Source organism: Pecten maximus, chromosome 6 (assembly GCF_902652985.1).
Source record: "Pecten maximus chromosome 6, xPecMax1.1, whole genome shotgun sequence".
Lineage (NCBI taxonomy): Eukaryota > Metazoa > Mollusca > Bivalvia > Pectinida > Pectinidae > Pecten > Pecten maximus.
The window spans coordinates 25161153-25185185 of record NC_047020.1 but is presented as its reverse complement, the minus strand read 5'-3'; the positions used below and the strand labels follow the sequence as shown (position 1 = coordinate 25185185).

Below are 24033 nucleotides of genomic sequence, written 5' to 3'. Positions count from 1 at the left end.
AATAAATACCATTTTCAAGATCGACAAAGAAAATCAATACAGTACAGTTGGTCGGTAAGATATATTATTTCTAATAATTAGAAATAATATTTGCAAAGAAATATTCTAACATAATACATAGTCATGGTCAGAGTCTTAAAATATAATAAATATATATTTTAGACACTGACCAATGTGCGTTTGGAGGTTATGTCCCCTGAACGGATTATGAACATTCTATTCAATAGGTGTCGCTTAGTACCTACTCTTTCTGCTCTCGCTGCACAAAAGAGTTCTCGACAACAAACGTACACAACCTGCCAGCACTTGTACTCTACAAAATGGAACAAGGGGATTACGGGACACGTGAGACAATATTTACACTATTATTGTTTGTTTTTTATGCCACATTAGCTGCTATAATACCACCTTTCAGGTCAACATACATAGCAGTGTAAAAACTTAAGTTAATGCAAATAAATGAAACGTGAGAATGCAGTTTCGTGGAGACGAATGTTTTTACATACCGTATATGTAAATTAACCCAAAATATTGTATAATATATCAGAGTCGATATGTTTTCCTTGTATACAACCAAAAATTATTTCCAAAAACTTTTAGCCACAATAATCTGATAATTGTGATTCCAATCAATGGCCCGATAATGCCCGAGTGCATGTAATAACAGTTCACAAACATGATTTATCACTGTTTATTGGTTATATATAGACTGATATAGTGATATACATATACAGTCTGCATAGTGAAGAGCCATTCTTACATATTTAATATATATTGTGTTATAGAAAAAAGCTCATCAGTTGATTATTTCTGATAATATCAATAACCTACAACATTTTGTTGACAGAACCCATTAACTATTGTGGTTAGACCAAATTATCGAAATACATGTATAAACACTACATTGGAGAAAACTGCCAACTTGCGTGTAATACGCAAACTCGACTACAGTATATATACCAGTAGCCAGAGTTTCCTCTGGCCCTAACACCATGTCTGGTGTAGGACCAGAGTGTACTACTATATGAAAACATGGAATTCTCCGACACCTTTTGGTGTCGCTAAGATTTTGGTGCAAATACAATAACATGGGGTGTGACATAACATCTACCTTCCAAATATGGATAAATGAGATATTTATTTACCACAGAACACCCATTTAGTATCATCTAGGTGTTTTATTCCGTCAGTATAAACCCTCGCTTTATGCTAGTCAGAATCTCATTTTTCCATATATGTAAGGGAAATGTAGGTGTTATGTCACACCCGATCTTTTTGTGTTTGCACCTAAATTTTAGCGACAATAAGCGATGTCAGAGAATTCCACGTTTTCATATATGTAGTAGTGCGCTCTGGACCTACACCAGACATGGTGTCAGGGCCAGAGGAAACTCAGGCTAATATACCAGTTGGAATATGATGTTTTATGATTAAATGAATGCGACTTGGATTAAAAAAATTTAAAAAGCAAAGTTATTGATTACATTTATTTTTATGACAACTTAACCTTATCCTTAATACTTAATATGGGCTTATACACTGTAAAATATGGTAGTTTGAGTTGTAATTCTATGATACAATAGGAACCAAGTGTTATAGTACATTTTATGCAGATCAACATAATGCTTCTTTGATAATCTTGGTAATTTTTATCTTTTTTTTTTTTTGTAGAATTTCAAATTTTTGTGGTCCTTCCTAAAAAAATTTGCTAGATGTCAGAATCTAGCACAAGGTATGTTATTTTGTATGAAATGTTGCATATCATTATATTTGCTTTAGATTATTATGTTATGTACATTATATATAATTACATGCAAACAGTTAACTGCCTGATGGCTTCATGGTAAATATGTATTGAACATGATATACCTATATTGTATAAAAAAAATTTGACAAGATATCGATCTACAAATGATATTCTAGTAAATAGACCACCCTGCTGATGTAAGCCCCCTCCCCCAAATTTGAAGATGAAAGCTGTTAGCAACACCGTATATTTTACAGTACAATAAAAGATTCTAAAATTATGGATTCTTGATAAGGAAAATATTTGTATTTTTTCATGTGAATCAGCATACATTATTCACCTTCTTTTCATGACAACTATCATTTTAGCCATTGGATTATTTTCGTTGCAGCTCCCTTTGGCTTAAGGAAATGAGATAGTCTGAATCAGGACAATGTCTACATCCCGCAGAGTACAACATGACAAAAGGTGAATAGAAATACTGTGTCACATGGGATAGTTTTGGTCTTACATTTAATCACTGACAGAAATATAACTGATAGATAAAAAAAGGAATCCTGATCTTCCCTTCCAACAAATGTCAATGGTATCCTGCCACATACATTCTTTCATACGAAAAAACAACTAAAATCTTTGAAATTATTTAAACTAGAGGATTAATAATCCAACAAGTAAATTCCCTCCTTTGTTACTTCACTTTTTGTTTCCTGTTTTTTTTTTGTATAAATATGTCAATTGAGAAAGCCAACAGAATGTACCATGACAATTGTGCATTTCTGTGATATATTATACCAGCGCTACAATGCTTAGGTTTTTGCCATAGTCCATCCTATTTTAACAATATGGGATGACCAAGATAACACTGTTAAAATAACTGCTTAATTATTTTATTGATTTGTTTATATCCTGTTAAACCTGTCTGAATGAAATAAAAATGAATGAGTATATGTATAGTAGTTGGAATACTGTGTTGTGAGTTAATTAGTAGGCTGTCATAAGTATACATGTCTAAAGGTAGTGGATAATAAAAGAAGTATATATATAAGTAATACATAGTGAGATTTATTTAAATTAATAAGGATAGGAAGGATAAACTAAGTGAAGATGTTATTGAATTATTAAATGATAATTTGTTTTGTAGGAGACTTGATAACCTGAAGAAGGAGAGTGTTAAGTTGAACCGGGATGTGGAGCATTTACAGGATGCATTGCTGCTGCATCAACGTTTCCAGGAAGAGGAAGACACAACTATCAAGGGCATGATCAGGTACAGTACAACATACATCTGTGGTCTATTAGTAGGATGTAATCTAGCTTTTTTACCAAATGGTTGCTATTTCAAGTCCCGGCATGGGCGTTGTTTGGTATCCTTTACTGCATTGTGTTTTAGTTAGCTCAGCTGTAAACGAGTGGTAGGGCAAGGCAAGAATTGTCATGTTGGTATATCCTAAGTTGTTAGTGCTGAAATATTAGCTCTGGCTATATGCTTCCCAGGGAATTGAAAAAGAATGGCTGGTTACTAAATGGCCGGATAATCATTTGTAAACTGCTATGAGACAGCTATGTTGTTGTGATATAGCAGTATATTAAACTCCAAATATTTATCATTGTTATAACAGAACATTGAAATAGACAGTCATTGGTAATTCTACCGAACAGCAATTTATATGAGTTTATTATCAAACATGGGGTTATTGCTGGACATCAATACTGTACTTAATTTGTGAGACACATTTTTGTAGTTAATTTATCAGGCCAAGTTTAGGTCTGTCAAAAATTCAAATATATTGATGATTAATGATTTGTAACTTTGATGTAAAAATGTTTTTTTCTATAGATGAAATTGATTACAGCTGCTGTGGTGTCTGCTGTGAATTAAAATACTCAATACTTTTAAATCCTAAATGCATTAACTTTCTACAATATGTGTAAATCTACATTCTCAATTTACTGAACATTGCTAATTTTTCAGAAAAGAGATTGGAGGGTCTATTTGGCAGCATGGTGGAGCTGGAAAGTTAAGGACATACAAGTCTACAAAGGACCTCTCGGATCCCTATGGAATAGGTACTCCAAAGTCAAAGACTAAAGAATCCAGTGGAACAAAGGTCACGAGGATGGTCAGTAGTGATGGGAATGAAACAAATGACTTCAAACATAGTGGCTTACATGGCAGTTCAAAACCTTCTAACAAGAACAGTTCATACAAACATGTAGGGAATAACAATGAAACCGTTTCTTATCTCTCAGATGGAAGTACCAGCAAAGACATTGATAAGTTTAAGGTGAAAGCATTAGTTGGGAGAGATGTGTCTCCTAGGAATGAGAGTCCTGGGAATACAACAGAAGAAAATGATCAGAGCAGAACAATTGGAAATTACGACTGGCAAAAAATGGAAACGTTAAAAACAAAAGTGATAAAGAAAGCCAGTGCTAATGTTATCACACGCAAGAGATCTGCTGTAAAATCCAAAGATAAAATTCCAGAGAACAAGAAAGCTCTCTCAGAAAATTCTTTGTCAAATACATCAGGAAGAGTGAGAAGTGCTCCTGTGAGGGCTCGGCGAGAAAATAGCAGGGAAAGAAAAATTGAAAGTGTAAAAGTAGAAAAGGTACTGAAAGAAAATAAAAAACAACAAACAATACATGAAACTCGAGTACCAAGAAATTCCATCGAAGTTGAATCTAATGAAAGTCAGAAAGAATCTCATAGATTGTCTAGTCCCAGGTTTCCAAAGCAGACAAATAGAATTTTCGTAGATGATGCTGATTCTGGAAGCAAGTCACCATTGGAAACAAGTTATCAGACTATACCTCATAACAATGATCAGCAAAACGTCTTTCATTCGCCGAATACAAGTCCAAAACAGGTGCCAAAATGTGACCCAGATGTGCACTTGTGGTTACGAAGGCTTGGATTACTTGAAGAGGAGAAGTATGTACAGATTTTTGCCAAAAATGAAATAGACATGGAAGAACTATTACTGCTTTCTCCAGAACACTTAAACAGTCTTGGAGTGGTTGCAGTTGGAGCATTTAACAAAATTGTACGTGGGATTCAGGAACTACAGCAAAAATCCAGTCCAACTGGTGAAGTTTTGTCATCAAAGTCCAATAAAACAGGATCACATTGGGAAACAAGCACAACAGATCACTGTCCCTCAGTGTCAGAGAATGACTGGGACCCTAATCAAGATGATCCACCGCAAAGAACTTCATCATCTTTATGGCAAAACACACCTATGCAAGTTCCAAAGCGGATAGCTGATGGAGCTAAAATGTTAAACACAAGAAATCCTAATAGTCAAGATCATATCTCGGATAAGATGAGTTCTCATTCATCTGAACCTAATCATTTTGACAAAATGATCCTTTTTGAACACGATTTGCACAACGAAAAATCCAAACCAGTGCAGGTGGAAGAAAGTAAAAAGGACACAAAAAAACTGGACATTAATGGAAATACCAGAATTTTATCTCGATGTAATAGCTTCAGTTCCAGAACATCAACATCAAAACCACCGATTAAACGTGAACAAGAGAGGACAAGTAGGAAAGATACAGAAAAAAAATCAGATAAAACGAAAAGTGTTCAGAGTAAGTTGCAACCTCGACCAAGGTCAAGGTCACTCTCAAGGCGTGGGAGTGTGAGTAAAACTGATGGGAAGACTAATATTGTCACTGAAAAGACAAAACAGAAGACACCTAATCAACAAGATGGGGTTTCTTCGGACACAGGTGGGCAACAAAAGAAACATGCAGGTAATTATATGCCATCAGAGTTTTAATTGATATTTGAAATCATTTTCTGAAATGTGTGGAAAGATATCAGCACATTTTCCTATTGTAATATTTCACAATACTTATCTAATTATTTTTCTAAGATCTGAAGAAATAGGAAACATTCAATTTGATAGATTACTGAATAGGGAATAAAAGGTCAGGTTTTCGGGATCAAAATTATTAGGTTTGTTTGCTATTTTCATTGTTTCCTTAAACTCCATAATTCCCCTCTTTGCTAGAGAAGAAATGCATAATGAGTTTTGTCAGATGTCTAACTACCAATTTCTGTTCACTCAATGCATTTATTGAAAATTCTTTATTTTTTTTTCTACAGCTGTTATTGCAGCAGCTCGGCGACTTGAAGACAGACAGAAAATGGAGAAGGACTATGAAGAAAAGGAACAGAAATCAAGGGAACGACGAAAACAACAAAGAGATGAATTAGCTGCCAAGCACTTATCTCGAGAAAGGAGCCGGGTAAATATTGTTACTGTTAACTTTGTAGAGTAAATAGATATCATTGCCTGATTATGAAATAGATATGTTTCTTGGATACACAGACAAATAACTGTTGTTTATAGGCAGCCACATACAAAGAATTGTCTAATACAGCAGAGACAAATCTGTTGCTTATTGACAGTACAAACAAATAACTTGTGTATTGACAGTACAGACAAATAACTTGTATATTGACAGTACAGACTGTTTATTGACAGTACAGACAAATAACTTGTTTATTGACAGTATAGGCAAATTACCAGGTTACTGACAGTACAGACAAACAACCTGTTTATTGACAGTACAGACAAATAACCTGTTTATTGACAGTATAGGCAAATTACCAGGTTACTGACAGTACAGACAAACAACCTGTTTATTGACAGTACAGACAAATAACCTGTTTATTGACTGTACAGACAAATAACTTGTGTATTGATCACAGTACAGACAAATAACTTGTTTATTGACTGTACATACAAATAACCTGTTTATTGATCATGACTGTACAGACAAATAACCTGTTCATTGACAGTATAGACAAATAACTTGTTTATTGGCTGTACAGACAAATAACCTGTTCATTGACAGTACAGACAAATAACCTGTTCATTGACAGTACAGACAAATAACTTGTGTATTGACAGTACAGACTGTTTATTGACAGTACAGACTAATAACTTGTTTATTGACAGTACAGGCAAATTACCAGGTTACTGACAGTACAGACAAACAACCTGTTTATTGACAGTACAGACAAATAACCTGTTTATTGACTGTACAGACAAATAACTTGTGTATTGACAGTACAGACAAATAACTTGTTTATTGACTGTACAGACAAATAACCTGTTTATTGACAGTACAGACAAATAACCTGTTCATTGACAGTATAGACAAATAACTTGTTTATTGACAGTACAGACAAATAACCTGTTCATTGACTGTACAGACAAATAACCTGTTCATTGACAGTACAGACAAATAACCTGTTCATTGACAGTACAGACAAATAACCTGTTCATTGACAGTACAGACAAATAACTGTGTTTTATATTTGTCAACAGATCTGTTGTTCATTGACAGTACAGACAAATGTGTTGTTCATTGACAGTACAGACATATAAGTGTTGTTTATTTTTGTATAGAGAACAGATGAAGAGGTTGTGGACACCATGGCCAACATACAGCAATGGGCATCCGATGTCACCAATCACACGTTGGCAGATCTCCTGACAGTCAGTGTGCTTGACACTGGAAGCCATACAGGTCAGTTCCTCTGGTCAAAGTATTAGATAATTAATTTGTTGCTTGTTAAAGTCATGTGTTGATGTTAACATACAAAATTGTAAGTTGAGAATACAAATGTACACAAAGATTAAAAAAATACTTGATGTAAGTACACTAGTACTGGGAACTTATTTAATCCATCATGTACCTTCATGTTGTACAATAATGTCTGGACTTTAAAATGACTGAATGCTGGGAAAATTTTAAATGGAAAAAAATAGAGATGACTGAATTAATGAGCTGCATAGTGAGACAGCCTGATTAGTGGCACTTGAGCTGTCAGATTAATGAAGCTGGTTGATGAGACAAGCAGCTAGGCTTATATTAGGCAGTGTAAATGAGGCTGGATGATGAGACGACTGAATAAGGTAACTGTATTTAGTGAAGTCAAATAAGGAGACAGGTGGATTTGTACGGACTTGATTAAAAATCTATAAAATGAAACAACTAGACTACGGTACTAGTGACTGCAGGACTAACGAGGATAGCCTCATCAATAAAAACTAAATTGTTACAGATGAACCAGAGTCTATGGGAGTTACCAATCCCACTGTGTTGAAGGAGAATGGATCTGGGCCATCATACAGTAGACGTGCCCCTAAAGTGTCAAATAGACAGAGCCTGGCTTTGCCTCTGAGTACCAGTGACATCACCAAGAATGACCCCAGTAAGACTCGCTGTCATTGTGTTTTATTTTTAATACATTTTAACAGCCAGAAATTTTTAATAAGGATATATACTGCCTTAAAGTGACTTAAGTCTCCTTTCAAAAGAGCTCGACTCTTGACTAGCACATTTGTAGGGACATATCTTTTAGATTTATAATTTATGTCATAATACTGACCTTACTGAGCCAGAACCTTCCGTTATGTAATGACTTACCAATAGATAGCTGATTCTGTTATTTGCAGTGATATCATTCTACCATTTACTGATCATAAGTCTCCACGATGAGAATTTTTGCCCCCTTCACAACGAACAAAGAAACAGTCTGTCATATGTATGCTGATGTATTTTGTGCTTAATTTTCAGATAAATTTCTGGTTTCATCTTCTCTGAGAATTTCTTCTCGACCTCCAAAACACAACACTACAAAGCAGGGGTCATCAAATGCTGTACGGGACTTGGAACAGCAGGTAAATAGATTTTAGGACTAACTGCATATAAATTGCATAATTAAATCATTCATGTGGAAAAGTACATTCCTTAAAGTTTATGTGCTAAATACAATCACAAACCAGGTGCAGCATTAACACAACAAATAACAGATATTTTTGTAGTTTTTCGTTGGGTCACGAGTTCGAAATCCACGTGGGGCAGTTGCCAGTTACTGAAAATAGGTTGATGGTTTTTCTCCGGGTACTCCGGCTTTCCTCCACTTCTAAATCTTGGCACCTTCTTATATGACCTTAGCTATTAATAATATTATGTTAAACAAAATAAACCATCTGTATTTTTGTTGTGAAGAGAACAACCATATTTGATAAGACAGTGAAGTGTTTTATTATACATTTCATTTACTGTAATAGTGAACTTGTAGCCTTCAATTGTATATTTTCCTTCTATCAGATCCAGTCCCTTCAGGAGAGGGCAATGTCTGGAGAGCTTATCACCATGGACCTTGTTAGAGATCTCCAAAACCGATTGTTCCAGGTGGAAAATCAAGTAACCAGTCACAAGTTTGAACAAAGTACAAAATCTCTTGGAAAGATCTCGTCTAATGCTGTCACTAATTCAACTGTAGGGAAAGATCATCTCATAAGGTTGAATTTGGATGATAATTTGACAAGGTTAAATCTTGATTCTGATGAAGGTTTCTAGGTTAAAACAAGAGGAAGACAATAGCATGTTCGAAGAGACTGTGACAGATCTTCACAGCAATGAAAGTGAAGATGATAATGAAGAAGACTTTAACATGATGAAAGAAAAAATGAAAGTAAGGAACTCCTACCATGGGAATACAAGGCAGTCCACAGTTTCGATGAGTATGAGTAAACAAGCATTACTGTCCGAGATCAAAAAAGAAAAGGCACAACACAGAAAGCAGATCAGGTGAGTTGGTTTATATATATGAACAATTAAAATTTGTCATCGTGTTGAAGGATGAATCTTGAGTAGGAAATGATCTGGATATATTTAAGAGCATCAGAAATGTAATTCTCATGTATGTCCTTCTGTGAAATTTTCTCTGATATCATATTTAAGTGATCACTGTTATAATGTCACCCTTTATTAGTCCCCTGCCGTCTGTCTGTCACGCAATAGTTGTCCGGACAACTCCTCCTAAAGTACTACTCCGATCTTAAAGAAACTTGGTATACATGATCAGTATAACATGTAGTTGTGCATCCCAAATTTGTTTTTTTCGAAAAACCATTTTTCAAAAAAAAATGGGAAATGAATCGGTGCACTAGTAGCTCAGGCAGGGGACTTTGTATTGCTGTTGCAATACTATCCATCCTTGTTTTATAGACACCTGAATTCAGAACTGAACAGGATCCGCCAAACTGAACCTGTAAGGAGCATAGAGGTGGATCATGACGATGTTCGGTTTGATGAACAAGGTAAACAACTTTCAGTTATCATATTATTTTGCTCAATTTTATTTGTAAATTTTGTTGATATTTAAACCTATATTTCCTGAATGTCAAATACACCTAACTTTCTCTCAAGTATTTATATATATACTACATGTACAAGTAAGTGATTTAAATTTTACAGATTGTGAGGTGAGGGACCTTATCTCTGGTATTTATCTTTACCATATGTGACTTACATTTTACTGATCTGATAGGTGAGGGGACATTCTCTCTGGGATATATAGAGAATACATGGTCAGTGTCTTGAAATATAAGCTGCATTTTGGCGAGGATTAAGAAAGACCTGTCCTGAGCCAAAAATACAACTTATATTTTAAGACCCTGACCATGTGTTCTATTTATCCTGCAACAGTTATCAAAAATAATCATTTTGAAGTGAAACGGTATCAACAATGATCCAAATATGTTCGCCTTTTAAACGTTGTTTCACCCGGAAGTAGGTCAGTTGAATTGACACACGTGCTAAGATTCCAAAATACAGCTGTTTTCTGTCACTGCCGTATACAGCAAAAATATGTATGATGGGTGTATTCTGACAATGCGGTGGCAGTTGCAGGATAAATTTCTTTACCATGTGACTTACATTTTACAGATCTGATAGGTGAGGGGACATTCTCTCTGGTATATATAACTTAACCATGTGACTTACATTTTACAGATCTGATAGGTGAGGGACCTTATCTCTGGTAAATTTCTTAACCATGTGACTTAAATTTTACAGATCTGATAGGTGAGGGGACATTCTCTCGTGTATACAAGGGCAAGTACCAGGGGACTGAAGTAGCAGTCAAACAGCTGAAGATCCCGCTGTCTTCTCAAGACAGAAACTATTTCAATGCCGAGGTAGGTGTTAAGCTGCAGTGTTACCACACATTGATTTTCTACATTTAAAAGAGATAATTTTGTCAGCAATGAGTGCCTTAACTTGACCATTAAATTACTCTTTTTATTGACAAGTAACAAGTGACTAAATGGTAGTTCACCACCGTGACATACCAAATGTACATGACTAGATGGTTCCCCACTGTGACATATACCTCAGATACAAGTGACTAGATAGTTCCCCACTGTGACATACCTCAGATACAAGTGACAAGATGGTTCCCCACTGTGACATACCTCAGATACAAGTGACTAGATAGTTCCCCACTGTGACATACCTCAGATACAAGTGACTAAATGGTTCCCCACTGTGACATACCTCAGATACAAGTGACTAGATAGTTCCCCACTGTGACATACCTCAGATACAAGTGACAAGATGGTTCCCCACTGTGACATACCTCAGATACAAGTGACAAGATGGTTCCCCACTGTGACATATACTTCAGATACAAGTGACAAGATGGTTCACCACTGATTGTGACTGATATTTAAATACCAGTCAAGTAATTTGTCACAAAGAGGACAGAGACCGTTTCCTTGAGTTCATGTTTTGTCTAAATCCCTTTATAGAATGACACACAATTAGTGTATATGATAACTTGTTTACTTTGGTTGCCTAGGTGAGTTTGCTGCGAGACCTGCGTCATCCCCGAGTGGTATTACTGATGGGTGTGTGTAGTTCAAGCAGACTTCCTCTGATGGTTTTAGAGTATATGGCCAGAGGGAGTCTCTATCACCATCTCCATAGCACTGCCAGGTAAGGGCCATATTTCTACAGGGTGATTTAGAATATAGCTGGGTAATGTGTACTCCTATAACATAGGAGGCTGCTAGACATGGTCGGTCAATTTATTATCTGACATTATTGTGCTTACTGTTACTAGCCACCTGTCATAAGCTTTCTGACCGTGTAATATGATGATATTACAAGGCCCCTGTCATAAGTTTCTGACCATGTAATATGAGGATGTTACCAGGCCCCTGCAGTAAGTTTCTGACCATGTAATATGAGGATGTTACCAGGCCCCTGTAGTAAGTTTCTGACTCTGTAATATGAGGATGTTACCAGGCCCCTGTCATAAGTTTCTGACCATGTAATATGAGGATGTTACCAGGCCCCTGTCATAGTTTCTGACCATGTAATATGAGGATGTTACCAGACCCCTGTCATAGTTTCTGACCATGTAATATGAGGATGTTACCAGGCCTCTGTTATAAGTTTCTGACCGTGTAATATGAGGATGTTACCAGGCCCCTGTCATAGTTTCTGACCGTGTAATATGAGGATGTTATCAGGCCCCTGTTATAAGTTTCTGACCGTGTAATATGAGGATGTTACCAGGCCCCTGTCATAGTTTCTGACCATGTAATATGAGGATGTTATCAGGCCCCTGTCATAGTTTCTGACCGTGTAATATGAGGATGTTACCAGGCCCCTGTAGTAAGTTTCTGACCATGTAATATGAGGATGTTACCAGGCCCCTGTAGTAAGTTTCTGACCATGTAATATGAGGATGTTACCAGACCCCTGTAGTAAGTTTCTGACCATGTAATATGAGGATGTTACCAGGCCCCTGTAGTAAGTTTCTGACCGTGTTAGGATGTTATCAGGCCCCTGTCATAGTTTCTGACCATGTAATATGAGGATGTTATCAGGCCCCTGTCATAGTTTCTGACCATGTAATATGAGGATGTTACCAGGCCCCTGTCATAGTTTCTGACCATGTAATATGAATATGTTACCAGGCCCCTGTAGTAAGTTTCTGACCATGTAATATGAATATGTTACCAGGCCCCTGTAGTAAGTTTCTGACCATGTAATATGAGGATGTTACCAGGCCCCGGCCTGTAGTAAGTTTCTGACCATTTAATATGAATATGTTACCAGGCCCCTGTAGTAAGTTTCTGACCCTGTAATATGAGGATGTTACCAGGCCCCTGTCATAGTTTCTGACCCTGTAATATGAGGATGTTACCAGACCCCTGTCATAGTTTCTGACCCTGTAATATGAGGATGTTACCAGGCCCCTGTCATAGTTTCTGACCCTGTAATATGAGGATGTTACCAGGCCCCTGTCATAGTTTCTGACCATATTACCATTCACATTGTTGGAGTAGACAATGAGCTTCTGGTTTTTTTTCGGCATAGCCGTATAATATTCTTTTGGCCCAGATATGCTGCAACAGGTGGCTTTACTGGTTAAGATGAAGTATGTAATTGGTCAATGTAGCGGTCAATGCAAAATGCAGATATGCAGTTAAAAACGAAATAAAGTTAAGATTGAATGCAAGCTGAATAAGTGCATGTATCTTTTCAAATTACCCATTAATAAAATCATATTCCTGATTCAAATATATTCTTATTATCACCAAAAATGATTCAAACTGATATAATTTTGTTATCTGTGCTGAAACACATTAGTTCGTTCATTTATTTCACCAGCAGTTTAAATTATAACCACCAGCATTAAAACTATGCCTTTTATCTTTTTTAAAGATATTTCTTGTTTGGAATGCCATGTGATCATGGACAAGCCCAATCTACATGTAGTCCATCACCTACTATTCCATTGAATTTATTCTAAATGCATTGTATATCTTACTGAAACTTTGTAGTCACATTTATACATGTAAGTTTCCTGGACCTGTTCTTAGATATATTTCCTGGCTGCATTATGTTCTATTTGCAATATTGTATTTTGGATTTATAAAACATAGGTATAGGTATATATAAATGAGTATCAATGTTTAACAGAGAGCCCCTGGACCATGCTGAGTATTTCCGAATCTCTCACGACATTGCTCTCGGGATGGCCTACCTTCATCAACAAAAACCAGCAGTGCTTCACCTCGACCTCAAATCTATGAATGTCCTCATCTGTAGTAATGATCGAGCTAAAATTGCTGACTTTGGATTCTCAAAATTAAGGTAGGCTTATGTTTTTTTGGGGGGAGTTTAGCTGGTGCTTTTAGGAAGATGTGAGCTGTGTAATTTGTTGAAGCATTAAATATTAGCTCAGCTGTTGTAATCATAGTAATGTACATGTATTTAGTGTTGTCTCTGGCAAAAGTAATAATGCCTTGCTGTTGTTTGCTTCAACATATTTTACCATTTTTATCATTTAATTCTAATCAGAAGATTTACATATTTTCATTGGGGAAACTGACACTAGTGTAGCGCCTTTCATACACCGTAGGACACAAATTTCAATCAGATTTGACAGGATGTCAGAACATAAAGGATTAATTTGTTAGTTTATAACATAAGAAATGGGGTTATGAAATCATATATTGGATTGGACAGGAAATCAGAATCCCTGGTTATTAGATAAGATACTTGCTATACTAATATTAATTTCTAGATGTCAGATCTTGCAAATAATTTATTAGATAGCACATCTACTTTCTTTTAGTGCTTTATGAATTAAAGATAATTAATGAAGACAATAAATTTATGAACACAACCTGTATATAAGTGTATTTGTGTGAGACTATTTTATTATCTTTCAGAAATGCACCACTACAGCTATTACGAAAGTACAAATGTCACGATTTTTTACTGCTGCACGCAATTCTGTTTGATGTTGAGATTTGCATATAAGACACAAACATATGATACACGTCTCTTCACTCTTGTGGTGTCTGTGTGGCAGAGTTTTGAGTGCTCACTTTACACTGCTAGACAAAGAAAGCTGGTGCTAGGTTAAATCTAATCTCTCTCTGGGATACCCTGTGTAGGTAAAGTCATTACGACATAGTATAGGGATCAAAAACAAAATAAAACTGAAGATCTCTCATCAGTTTTTAATAACTGTCATACATGTCATAACTCCAAAACATGATGTGCTAGATCTTTAAGCTCCCCTTAGCTGAAGGCTCATGTAAGCTTGTTACAATAGTTTCTTTTCCTGGAGTCAATTTGCCTGATTTCCCGGTAAAAAAAAACCCATGTCTTACAATAAACCAGTCAGGACGATTTCAGCTGTACATGTATAGTCAGTAAAAATGCTACCAAATTATTAGTCCACCTCTTGCTTTGAGTGAAAAATAATATATTGCCCCCTTCTAGCTAGGTGCTTATTAAATGATACTGATGGATATATTGATCGGAACTTTATCATTGATCAAAATCTTCCTAACCAGGGGAGACACAATTAATCTATTGTTGATCATGTTTTAACAGGTTAATCTTTGAATTTCACATGTAATTTTAGAGAGATTCAGATTTTTCAGATAGAGTACTAACTAAAGTTTTCTCTGAGAAAGAAGATATGTTACATGTCTGTATGATATCTCAGGCACATTCCTAGAGATAGATTGTGTTTCTTGCCTTCCTTTAAAATCAAAGACAGAAAAAGTATGAAGTAATGTATATGTTTAACCTTAAATCAAAGTGTTTGGTGGACATCACAAAAATCATCCTGGCTGAATCTATCGGTACCTGTATATTTGGTGTGTTATCTCAAACTGGTTGGCAAGAAAATCTGCTTCTGGTCCACTGCATATAGCTGCTGCATGTAAAAACCTCATGCTCATATATAGATCAATAGGGTGCAGGTTTGTCCAGAATCATGGTAGTTTTGGGGTCGATGAATGAGTTGTGAGGCTGGCAGCCCTGTTGCATGCGTTAGTCAGGGTTCAGTGGGAAAATACTTCTCTGTATGTTTCTTATTGGCTTTAGCTTCATTCTTTGGTACCATTCCTATTCCAAGTTACAAATGTAGGGTAGCCCTGCATGGAACTATTATTTTGGTAATGGATTAAAAATGTGTTTCAAAATTGTAATGTTATGCATATTAAACGATAATTTTTTATAAAACCAATAAGTAAATGTACACAGCTGCTATATATGTTTTGACTTTTACAAAAACATATTGACCTAATTTTGTATGCATATACACGGTATTAAATAGATCAATCTACACAATTAAATCTCAATGATGGCTATGCATGGATATGGAGTGGAGAAAATAGATTCTTTGAATTTGTATACAAATCTGGTTTGTTTGGTAAAATACATCATATTAAAATTCTTTTGACATACAATATATCAAGTAACCACATTTCTGTTCTAGCTGTTTAAAATTCATTGGCAATATACAAATGTACACCCTGATATATTGTTTGTATAATAGTGTTGCAAATTCTTATATTTTACAGAAAACTTGATTTAAAGACATATTAATTTGTAGAAACATTAATAATTTACTGAGAGATGAAAGTGATGTGTAACAGATGAGAGCCACTATATTTAGTTCCTGTGTATACCTCCTACCCACTACAGAGTGATCATGTGTGTACCTCAGTTTTCTGTGACACATTCAAGCTCGCTGGAATTTTCTTCTATTATAAAGACATGCACGCATGCCGTCGCTTATTTATGGCATTTTTTTCAGCTTAATGGAATATCAAATATATTTGTTGTGTGATTGTGATCCCCTGTAGACAGAACCTATTTTGATGTGATATTCAAGTTCATCCATTAGTTAATACATTCTTCTCTCTAGAACTTCTTATCCAATGAAAACATTTACTGGTATATGAATATTATGTATGAACAGTCTTTAGGAAAAGATTTTCACCTTAATATGTTGGTAAGTTTAGTTCTAAAACATGTTGGTAAGTTTAGTTCTAAAACAGAAGTCTAAGTTGCTATGTAAAGTCTTTTATATATACACATAATATATTATAGGTTTATATTACACGTTAATGGCAGAGCGATTTGTATCAAGCATTTCTTGGCCACCATATAGTATGTACTCCTAAAAGGACACATCAGTGTAATAGCTAGTAAACATTTAAAGGCTCCATTTGGTTGTTAAAGTTTTTTTTAGATCAGTTGGCACTGTCTCCCACATATTTTTCAGGATTTTCAAGATTGAAATATTGTGACCAGCAGGATTAAAATTTTGAATTGAATATTTTTGTTTCCCTCTTTCCGAGTATAATTTGTAGACATGTTTGTATAAATTTACAATGTATAGTGTAAGTCAGTAACCCATGGTTTTTCCACACTCACTTGTAGTCATTATAAGGCCTAATTCTTCAAATAATATTAACAGAGTCTTTATGATTTCTCTTTCATTTTTATCTCACTTTTGGAAATGTACAATTGAAAACTAGATGTGATATTGTTTTAAAGATAAAATAAATTGTAAGTCACACATAGTGTTATATGTACAGATTAATAATCGATACAGCTAATCCTTATGTAAAATTGTAATCACAGATATGATGCTAACTTGAAGGCCACAAAGATATCAAAATCTAAACCAGTCCATGGCAGCCCTGCGTGGATGGCCCCCGAGCTCCTGGAGACAGGGGAGCTTACTCCCAAGGCTGACGTGTACAGCTTTGGTATTATACTCTGGGAAATGTTGACGAGAAAACAGCCATATGACGGATGTTCAGTGTTCCAGGTAAGCTGTGAAAAAATTAAAGTTACCTGCTGGCACAGTGTACCTTGTTTAATTAAATCCTTTATTGTATGTAGTCCATAGGAAATTATGGTATCTGAATGGGATACGATACTCTGGTTACAGTATATGGTATTGAAAACACTAGTGTGGGATTTGTGCTATGAGAAGAATAATGATGTTGGGATCATGGTATGAGAATCATGGTATGTGAAGCACATGTGTGGAAATCATGATGTGTGCATTTTACTATGGGAATCATGGTGTGTAAATTTTAGTATGAGAATCATATGGTGTGTGATTTTAGTTTGGAATCATGTCGTTCAGATTTTAATGGGAATCATGGTGTGTGAAGTACATGTATGAAAATCATGGTTGTGCATTTTGTTATGGGAATCATGGTGTGTGAATTTAAGTATGGGAATCATGGTGTGTGAATTTAGGTATGGGAATCATGACATGGTGTGAGAATTTAAGTATGGGAATCATGGTGTGTGAATCTAAGTATGGGAATCACGGTGTGTGAATTTAAGTATGGGAATCATGGTGTGTGAATTTTACTATGAGAATGATGGTATGTGCATTTTAATATGGGAATCATGGTGTGTGCATTTTAATATGGGAATCATGGTGTGTGAATTTTAGTTTGGGAATCATGGTGTGTGAATTTTAGTTTGGGAATCATGGTGTGTGAATTTTAGTATGGGAATCATGATGTGCGAATTTTAGTATGGGAATCATGGCGTATGAATTTTAGTATGTTAATCATGATGTGGGAATGGGGTATAAGTAAGGTACAGATGGTATCCACTGATAATCAGTGGTACTGTTTTTTTAGGTTCTGGAGAGGGTAAGATTGAACAAGAGACCTGAGATACCCCCAAGCTGTCCTACAGAACTGGCCAAGTTTGTACAGCAGTGTTGGGCACCTGTTCCATCCAAACGACCTCCCTTCAAGGTAAAATGCTTAAAGCCATTCAATCAACAATGCCTCTGAACTTGGACTTTTTTTTAGTACTAACAAGAAAAAACCTTAATAAGTTATTGTAATAAAAATCTATAAACTTAAAATATAATGACAATTTAATGAGTCATATATATTCCTTCTGGAATTTTTTATCATGCACATGCATATTGTACCAGGTATTACCTCTAGTTTTAATATATGTCCATTTGACCAGGAAATCTCATTCTGAACCTAATCTTAAACTTTTCAGTCTTGTTCAGTCTATCTTGCACCTGTATACAGTATTTGACACAAGAGATGCCATCATTGATGTGTAATTGGTTATCTGATGCAAGGGAGATAACTCATTCAAATTCAAATTGAAGGATTTAGCAAATTTTGAAACAATTAATGTACAAGAAAAAACAATTAGTTTTCTAGATGTGTCAATTATTCTTTAATATTAATCAAATATGCATAAACTTATATTTGGGTAAAACAGCTGTTTGATAAGTCATTTAACATGTGTGTAATTTGTTGTACACTCTTTGCTACAGGATATCCTGACACAGTTGGAAGATATGACATTTCCCTCTGAGTGGCAAGATCTGTTTCGCGAGGCAGGAGTTCCTCCAGAGGCACTGGAGGATGTACACTCTACCCGAACCTTAATCAGTCTTGTCACCAACTCTCTAGACACTGCCAATGCCAAAAGTCTCATTGAGGATATAAAACTCAAACGATCATTTGGTACATACCCAGAACCAGAGGAAGGATCTAGCAAAGTCAGTCAGCGCTCTCCATCACCAAATCAAAGCGATTATACTAACAGGTCAGCCGAAATTAGGCCAACAAGTGCTAATAGAAAATCTCAGGATGTTTTGAATGAAGTTCTCCAATCAAGAGATTTGAGTCCAAGAAAAATAAACTCTGTTCGGTCTCCACGAGAACATTTTGCACAAATGAATAGTGAATCACATCGAAAGCCTGTTGAACCTCTTGTCATACCCACAGGGAGAGAGGATAGTTCCCAAGGGACACCTAAATCTTTAAGGAGCAGTCGCAGTTCCCCAGATACAAATCCTTTTAAAAGTTCACCAGATACGGCTAGGTCTCTCAGGAATAGTCAAGACACTTGGAGAAGTTCTCAAGTTTTCCAGGATGGGATGGAAAATGTCAGAAACAGTAAAACTGCAGAAAGTCAAAGGTCAATAAGAAATAGTACAGAAACTGACAAGTATCACCAGAATCAGATCAGTGTCAGAAAGAGTTTTACAGCTAGTTGCACTGATGTCAAACATTCTTATGATGTAAAAAATCCTGTGGTGTCTAGCTCTCCAAGAAAGGAGATTAATTCTCCACAGCCAAATTGTAATAACAATTCCAGAGATATGAGTACTAATTCTACTACTTCAATAAACTCAGGAACAGGACAAACTGATAGCCGAACAGGTGTGATGCAAGGATTCCGTAACAGTGACAGCTTGGAGTTCAGCAAAAAAAGTGGAGACTTGAGAAAAAGTCTTATGAGTGACATCCGCAATAGTAGTGATGTTGAGATAAAAGGAAAATCATCTGTAGATTTAAGACAAAATTTACTAAGTGAAGTGAGAAATAGCAAAAATGTTTTAAGGAAAAGTGTACAAAATGTGACACAAAAATCAAATGACAAGGTGGATATTTGTGCTCAGGCCAGTGTACAAGTAACTCCAAGATCAGGAAGAGATGCAAAGGAATTCCAGCGTCAAGTCATCAATACAGGAAAGTCTCTGAGGAAAAGTAAACAGGACAGCCCACCATCTGTGTCAAGCATAATGGAAGTTGACCCACGTGGGGCAGTGATTGATCAAAGCAAATCACCAGCTTCTACTCAGCTTCAAAAAAAAGACTACTGGGAATATCAGTCGGGACAGCCTCAATATATCACAGGACATTGAGGTACAAAGTGTTGGCAGTATTGATTCTGATAGTCTCGATTCACCACAGTTACGAGACAGCCTCGAGGATAATTTAGATAATTACCCAAAAAATTCTCGAGCAAGCCCAAGACCTCAGATGAAGCCTAAACCTACTGGATTGAAAACAGCTGAAACCCCGACAAAAAGTTTGAAGTCCGATCAGGTCAATGAGAAACCCAGAGTTGGATCATCTACAAATTGGATGGCTGAGCTAAGTAATAAACTTCAAAATCTAGGACATTTCTCAGATCAAGAGAATTCTGCAGATGAAAAAACATCTGGCCAGTTACTTTCCTTGCAGTCCAATCAACAAAAACACAAATCAGGCAGGAAAAATAATGGACCCACAGGAAATCTGTATCATTCTACAGTCAAAAGAAAGTCTACTGATGATTCACTTTCACGCATGAAATGTGATGTACCTAGTCCAAATAAAAGAAATCTTCAAAATGGTGTAGAGACTGAACACATTGCATCTCAATCCCCTCCCCCATCGGTCCCACCACCACCACCGCCTGCCCCACCCCCACCCCCAATTCTCGCAGTGACAAGTGGCAAGAAACAGGTTGTTAAGCCTGCCATCATTTCTAAGGACCTCCCGCAGCCATCACGTGCTACTAACCGTGGATTGCAATGTGGAATTCCTCCAACAGAGAATATGGACAATTCTCCACTTTTAGTAAAGTCCAAGGATCTACGTGATCAAAGAGAAGTCCTACACTCCACCTCCAAACCTCACCCAAGTCAACTTCATGACCTCAGACATGTCAAAAAGAGTACCATGGTGTCCATTGCAGAAATACTCAAAAAGGTCAGATACATTTTGTACATTTAGGGGGGTTTTATTATCAAACATTGCAGTTGTTTGTTACTAGGATTAATGTACATGCATGTTCTCTGTGTATTTTGAAAGATAGACTGAAATATTCCATAGACAATATGGCAGAGTCTTATTAGTCCCCTACCTGTGAAACCATGGGGACTATACAGGGCTCCTCCCTGTCCGTCTGTCGGTCCGTCCACTCAGTTGTTTTCCACACTTTTCTCAGCCATTTACCTCGAGGTATTCATTGACAAGGTGTGTTGATGAAAATTGGAATGTAACTTCAGTATTAGTACCTACAGATCAAGTTCGACTTTCAGGGTTTTTGGGTCAAGGTCAAGATCACTGTTACAATTTTTGGCGGGGATCGGTAGGGGACATGTATTGCTTTAGCAATACCCAGCATGCTTGTTTATTCTCAAATAAGTGCCCTTCTTCATTTTTGCAGAATCATCCTTTTTAAAATAGTAAGCTTAAAGCGGTTCACAAATAAGCCCTCCCCTAAACTTTTTGGATAATTTGTGACATTAATAATTTTGAACAACAAAATAATCTAGCGTCAGGAATTTTATTTTGACATCCGAGTCAGAGGTTATGTTTTGGCCTTTTATAAGTAATTAAGAGATTAAGTTGCTGATCATGACTCCTGGTCGTAATGTATATAAATATTTAAGATTCCATATACACTTGTACTTGTATGAAGTATTAAAGAGTTACTGAAAAATACATCATGGATACACTATTTTTTCAGGCTGTTTCCAGCAGGCGGATGGCTCTAGGAGAAGACCCGAACAGTCCACCACAGTCTGTGGCCAGTAGTTGGTCACTCATGGATGACTGACCATTATCCAAAATATCACAGGATTCATGTTTTCCTTCATGTAGGACAGGGTAACTCATGGATGACTGATCACGTGTCCGAAGTAACACAAGATTTACACTGTCCTTCAGGTAGGACAGGGTAACTCATGGATGACTGATCACATGTCCGAAGTAACACAAGATTTACCCTGTCCTTGTTAGGACAGACCCAGTGTTAGCAGTAGTTTATACAGTTCAGAGTCTGTAAAGTTATATGGTTTAGTTGCAAGGATGATTTGATAACTAAATATTTAGTATTACCGTATTCATATTCCTCTGTGTCTAGATACAATATTGTTTTCTCAAAAATATGGATTCAATATAAAGAATTTTCAATAGCATCTGTTTGTTTCTGAATTTTGAAAAATCATTTTATTCTATTTATAAAAACAAAAATTCCTAATTCTAATTATATTTAAAAATAAACTTGAGATAAGCTACTACAGCAAATTCATTACTGTATTATATATATATTCCCATGTATATAAAATGGAGTAGTCAAGGATTAAAACCAGCAAAAGAACATATTCTGCTTTAATTTTACAGAGCTGTTGGATTTGTTTTAGTGCAACATTATTTGCTAGTATAAACACCAAGGCATGCCTATAGATTATTAAATGTACATGTGGTATAGATTTTAACAGTGTAATTATGACACTGCAGATTTTGACAAATGTTGTAGTTACAGTTTTAGCACTTGTTATGTTAATCTTCAGTATAGTGTGTTTAAGACCTATACATTGTTAGTGATATTATACTGTTAAGATGTGTCTGACAGCTATATATACCTTACCATAGTTGTATGGTTTGGTTACAACCTGTTGTATGTTTAGGTGAAGTATACACAGCCAGCAGTGTGAAGTTGTGAACAGGCTTATTTGTATGAAAGCTAGAATTCATGAGATGAGAAGCTATAAGTATGGATGTGAGAGAATGATTTTTAGTAGTGACTGATCAATAGATTAATACAAGTGTGTACGTGAGCAGCCAGAATCTGCCAGACAAAAAGTGTCTGGTTTGAAATGTTTGGTAGTTTCAGGAGACTTGAATCTCGTTTCCTCACTGATGTCAATATCAGCCATCTTTGTTGTCAATGAAGCATTGAGTGCTAGATGTAGTAAACCTTGACTCTTATTGACAAATATATATGTGTGGTGTGCATCATGTGTGTTAGTCAAATTAGTATACTTTATACAAATGTTTCCCAAACTGTCGTTATATTTTATCATGGTAAATGATGTTTTAGTTTTTGACTATAATTATAAGTTATACTAGTGTAAGCTTAGCCATATATATATACATACACAAAATGTAATAATTAGTATTATCTCATTTCAAGGTTTTTATTACATAATGATATCTTATTTTATTGAAATGGTTTTATACATTTTTGAGAATGATGGATGAGATACATATATGTCCCAGTATAACTAGAGCCCTTTATCTTATTTTACATTTCTTTTCATATTGTGTTCCTCATTTACTTTGTGTCCGTCCAGTAGGCAAGTCTGTTGTATCTGTCCTGAACATAAACAAAATCTTATCTACAGTACAGAGAATGTGTTTATTTACAGCATCCGTCCTGTTTTACTTGTGTTAATATTTAAGTACTGTATATGTATACACTTCTTCATAAGTAAATTTAAACTCATTATTATAATATAAACTTCTATCTATAGCCTCTGTCTATCTGTCTGTCGGTATATGATATATATAATATAGTTACCAGCTGTATAATAGTGAATCATTACTAAGATCAGTGTCTCACAAGTTTTCTACACAGCATTGTAATTATTGTACCTTAAGTAAACTTACCTACCTCCTTTTTCAATGTGTACCGTTTTCTATATCATTCACTGAATATATTTAGTCCTACACAGGATATATTTTGTATTTGTATGTTTTGTCTTCAAATTTTCATTCCAAGTTTGTTTTGTGTACATATATCGTACAGGTATGTAGATCTGTAAAATTTGTGATAAATATTTATTACAATTCTGTCATCCATAAGTATTTGTTTTACAAATGAACATTCCAAAACTACAGCATTTCTTTTTTTTTTAGTGTAAGGCTTTTGAACACTTATATGTATTGTATTTGTCACTTGGTAAATCTATGTTGAACAAATTCTGATGCAAAATCTGTTTAATAGTATTTAAAAATCATCGGCTCATCATTTATATTCACAACACATGCATCAGATACAATGTACCCATAAGGAACTAC

General features: G+C 35.6%; 4 protein-coding genes across 4 annotated transcripts; all 4 read left to right on the top strand.

Annotated features, from left to right (window-relative positions):
* Window positions 1-276: 276 nt before the first annotated feature.
* On the top strand, window positions 277-9168 carry LOC117329337. Its single transcript, XM_033887251.1, has 9 exons — window positions 277-345; window positions 2139-2215; window positions 2889-3014; window positions 3720-5509; window positions 5865-6007; window positions 7177-7297; window positions 7836-7985; window positions 8351-8454; window positions 8888-9168. The coding sequence occupies exons 2-9, from the start codon at window positions 2181-2183 to the stop codon at window positions 9137-9139; spliced, it is 2721 nt and encodes a 906-aa protein (XP_033743142.1). The 5' UTR covers window positions 277-345; window positions 2139-2180; the 3' UTR covers window positions 9140-9168.
* Window positions 9097-13736, top strand: LOC117329349 (serine/threonine-protein kinase CTR1-like). The gene is made up of 5 exons (XM_033887271.1): window positions 9097-9370; window positions 9791-9882; window positions 10640-10761; window positions 11424-11560; window positions 13559-13736. The coding sequence occupies exons 1-5, from the start codon at window positions 9126-9128 to the stop codon at window positions 13734-13736; spliced, it is 774 nt and encodes a 257-aa protein (XP_033743162.1). The 5' UTR covers window positions 9097-9125.
* A 683-nt stretch (window positions 13737-14419) lies between these two features.
* On the top strand, window positions 14420-20188 carry LOC117329339 (probable serine/threonine-protein kinase DDB_G0268876). The gene is made up of 3 exons (XM_033887254.1): window positions 14420-17222; window positions 18058-18177; window positions 18723-20188. The coding sequence occupies exons 1-3, from the start codon at window positions 17100-17102 to the stop codon at window positions 20100-20102; spliced, it is 1623 nt and encodes a 540-aa protein (XP_033743145.1). The 5' UTR covers window positions 14420-17099; the 3' UTR covers window positions 20103-20188.
* On the top strand, window positions 20107-24033 carry LOC117329348 (junction-mediating and -regulatory protein-like). Its single transcript, XM_033887270.1, has 2 exons — window positions 20107-20934; window positions 21698-24033. The coding sequence occupies exons 1-2, from the start codon at window positions 20221-20223 to the stop codon at window positions 21785-21787; spliced, it is 804 nt and encodes a 267-aa protein (XP_033743161.1). The 5' UTR covers window positions 20107-20220; the 3' UTR covers window positions 21788-24033.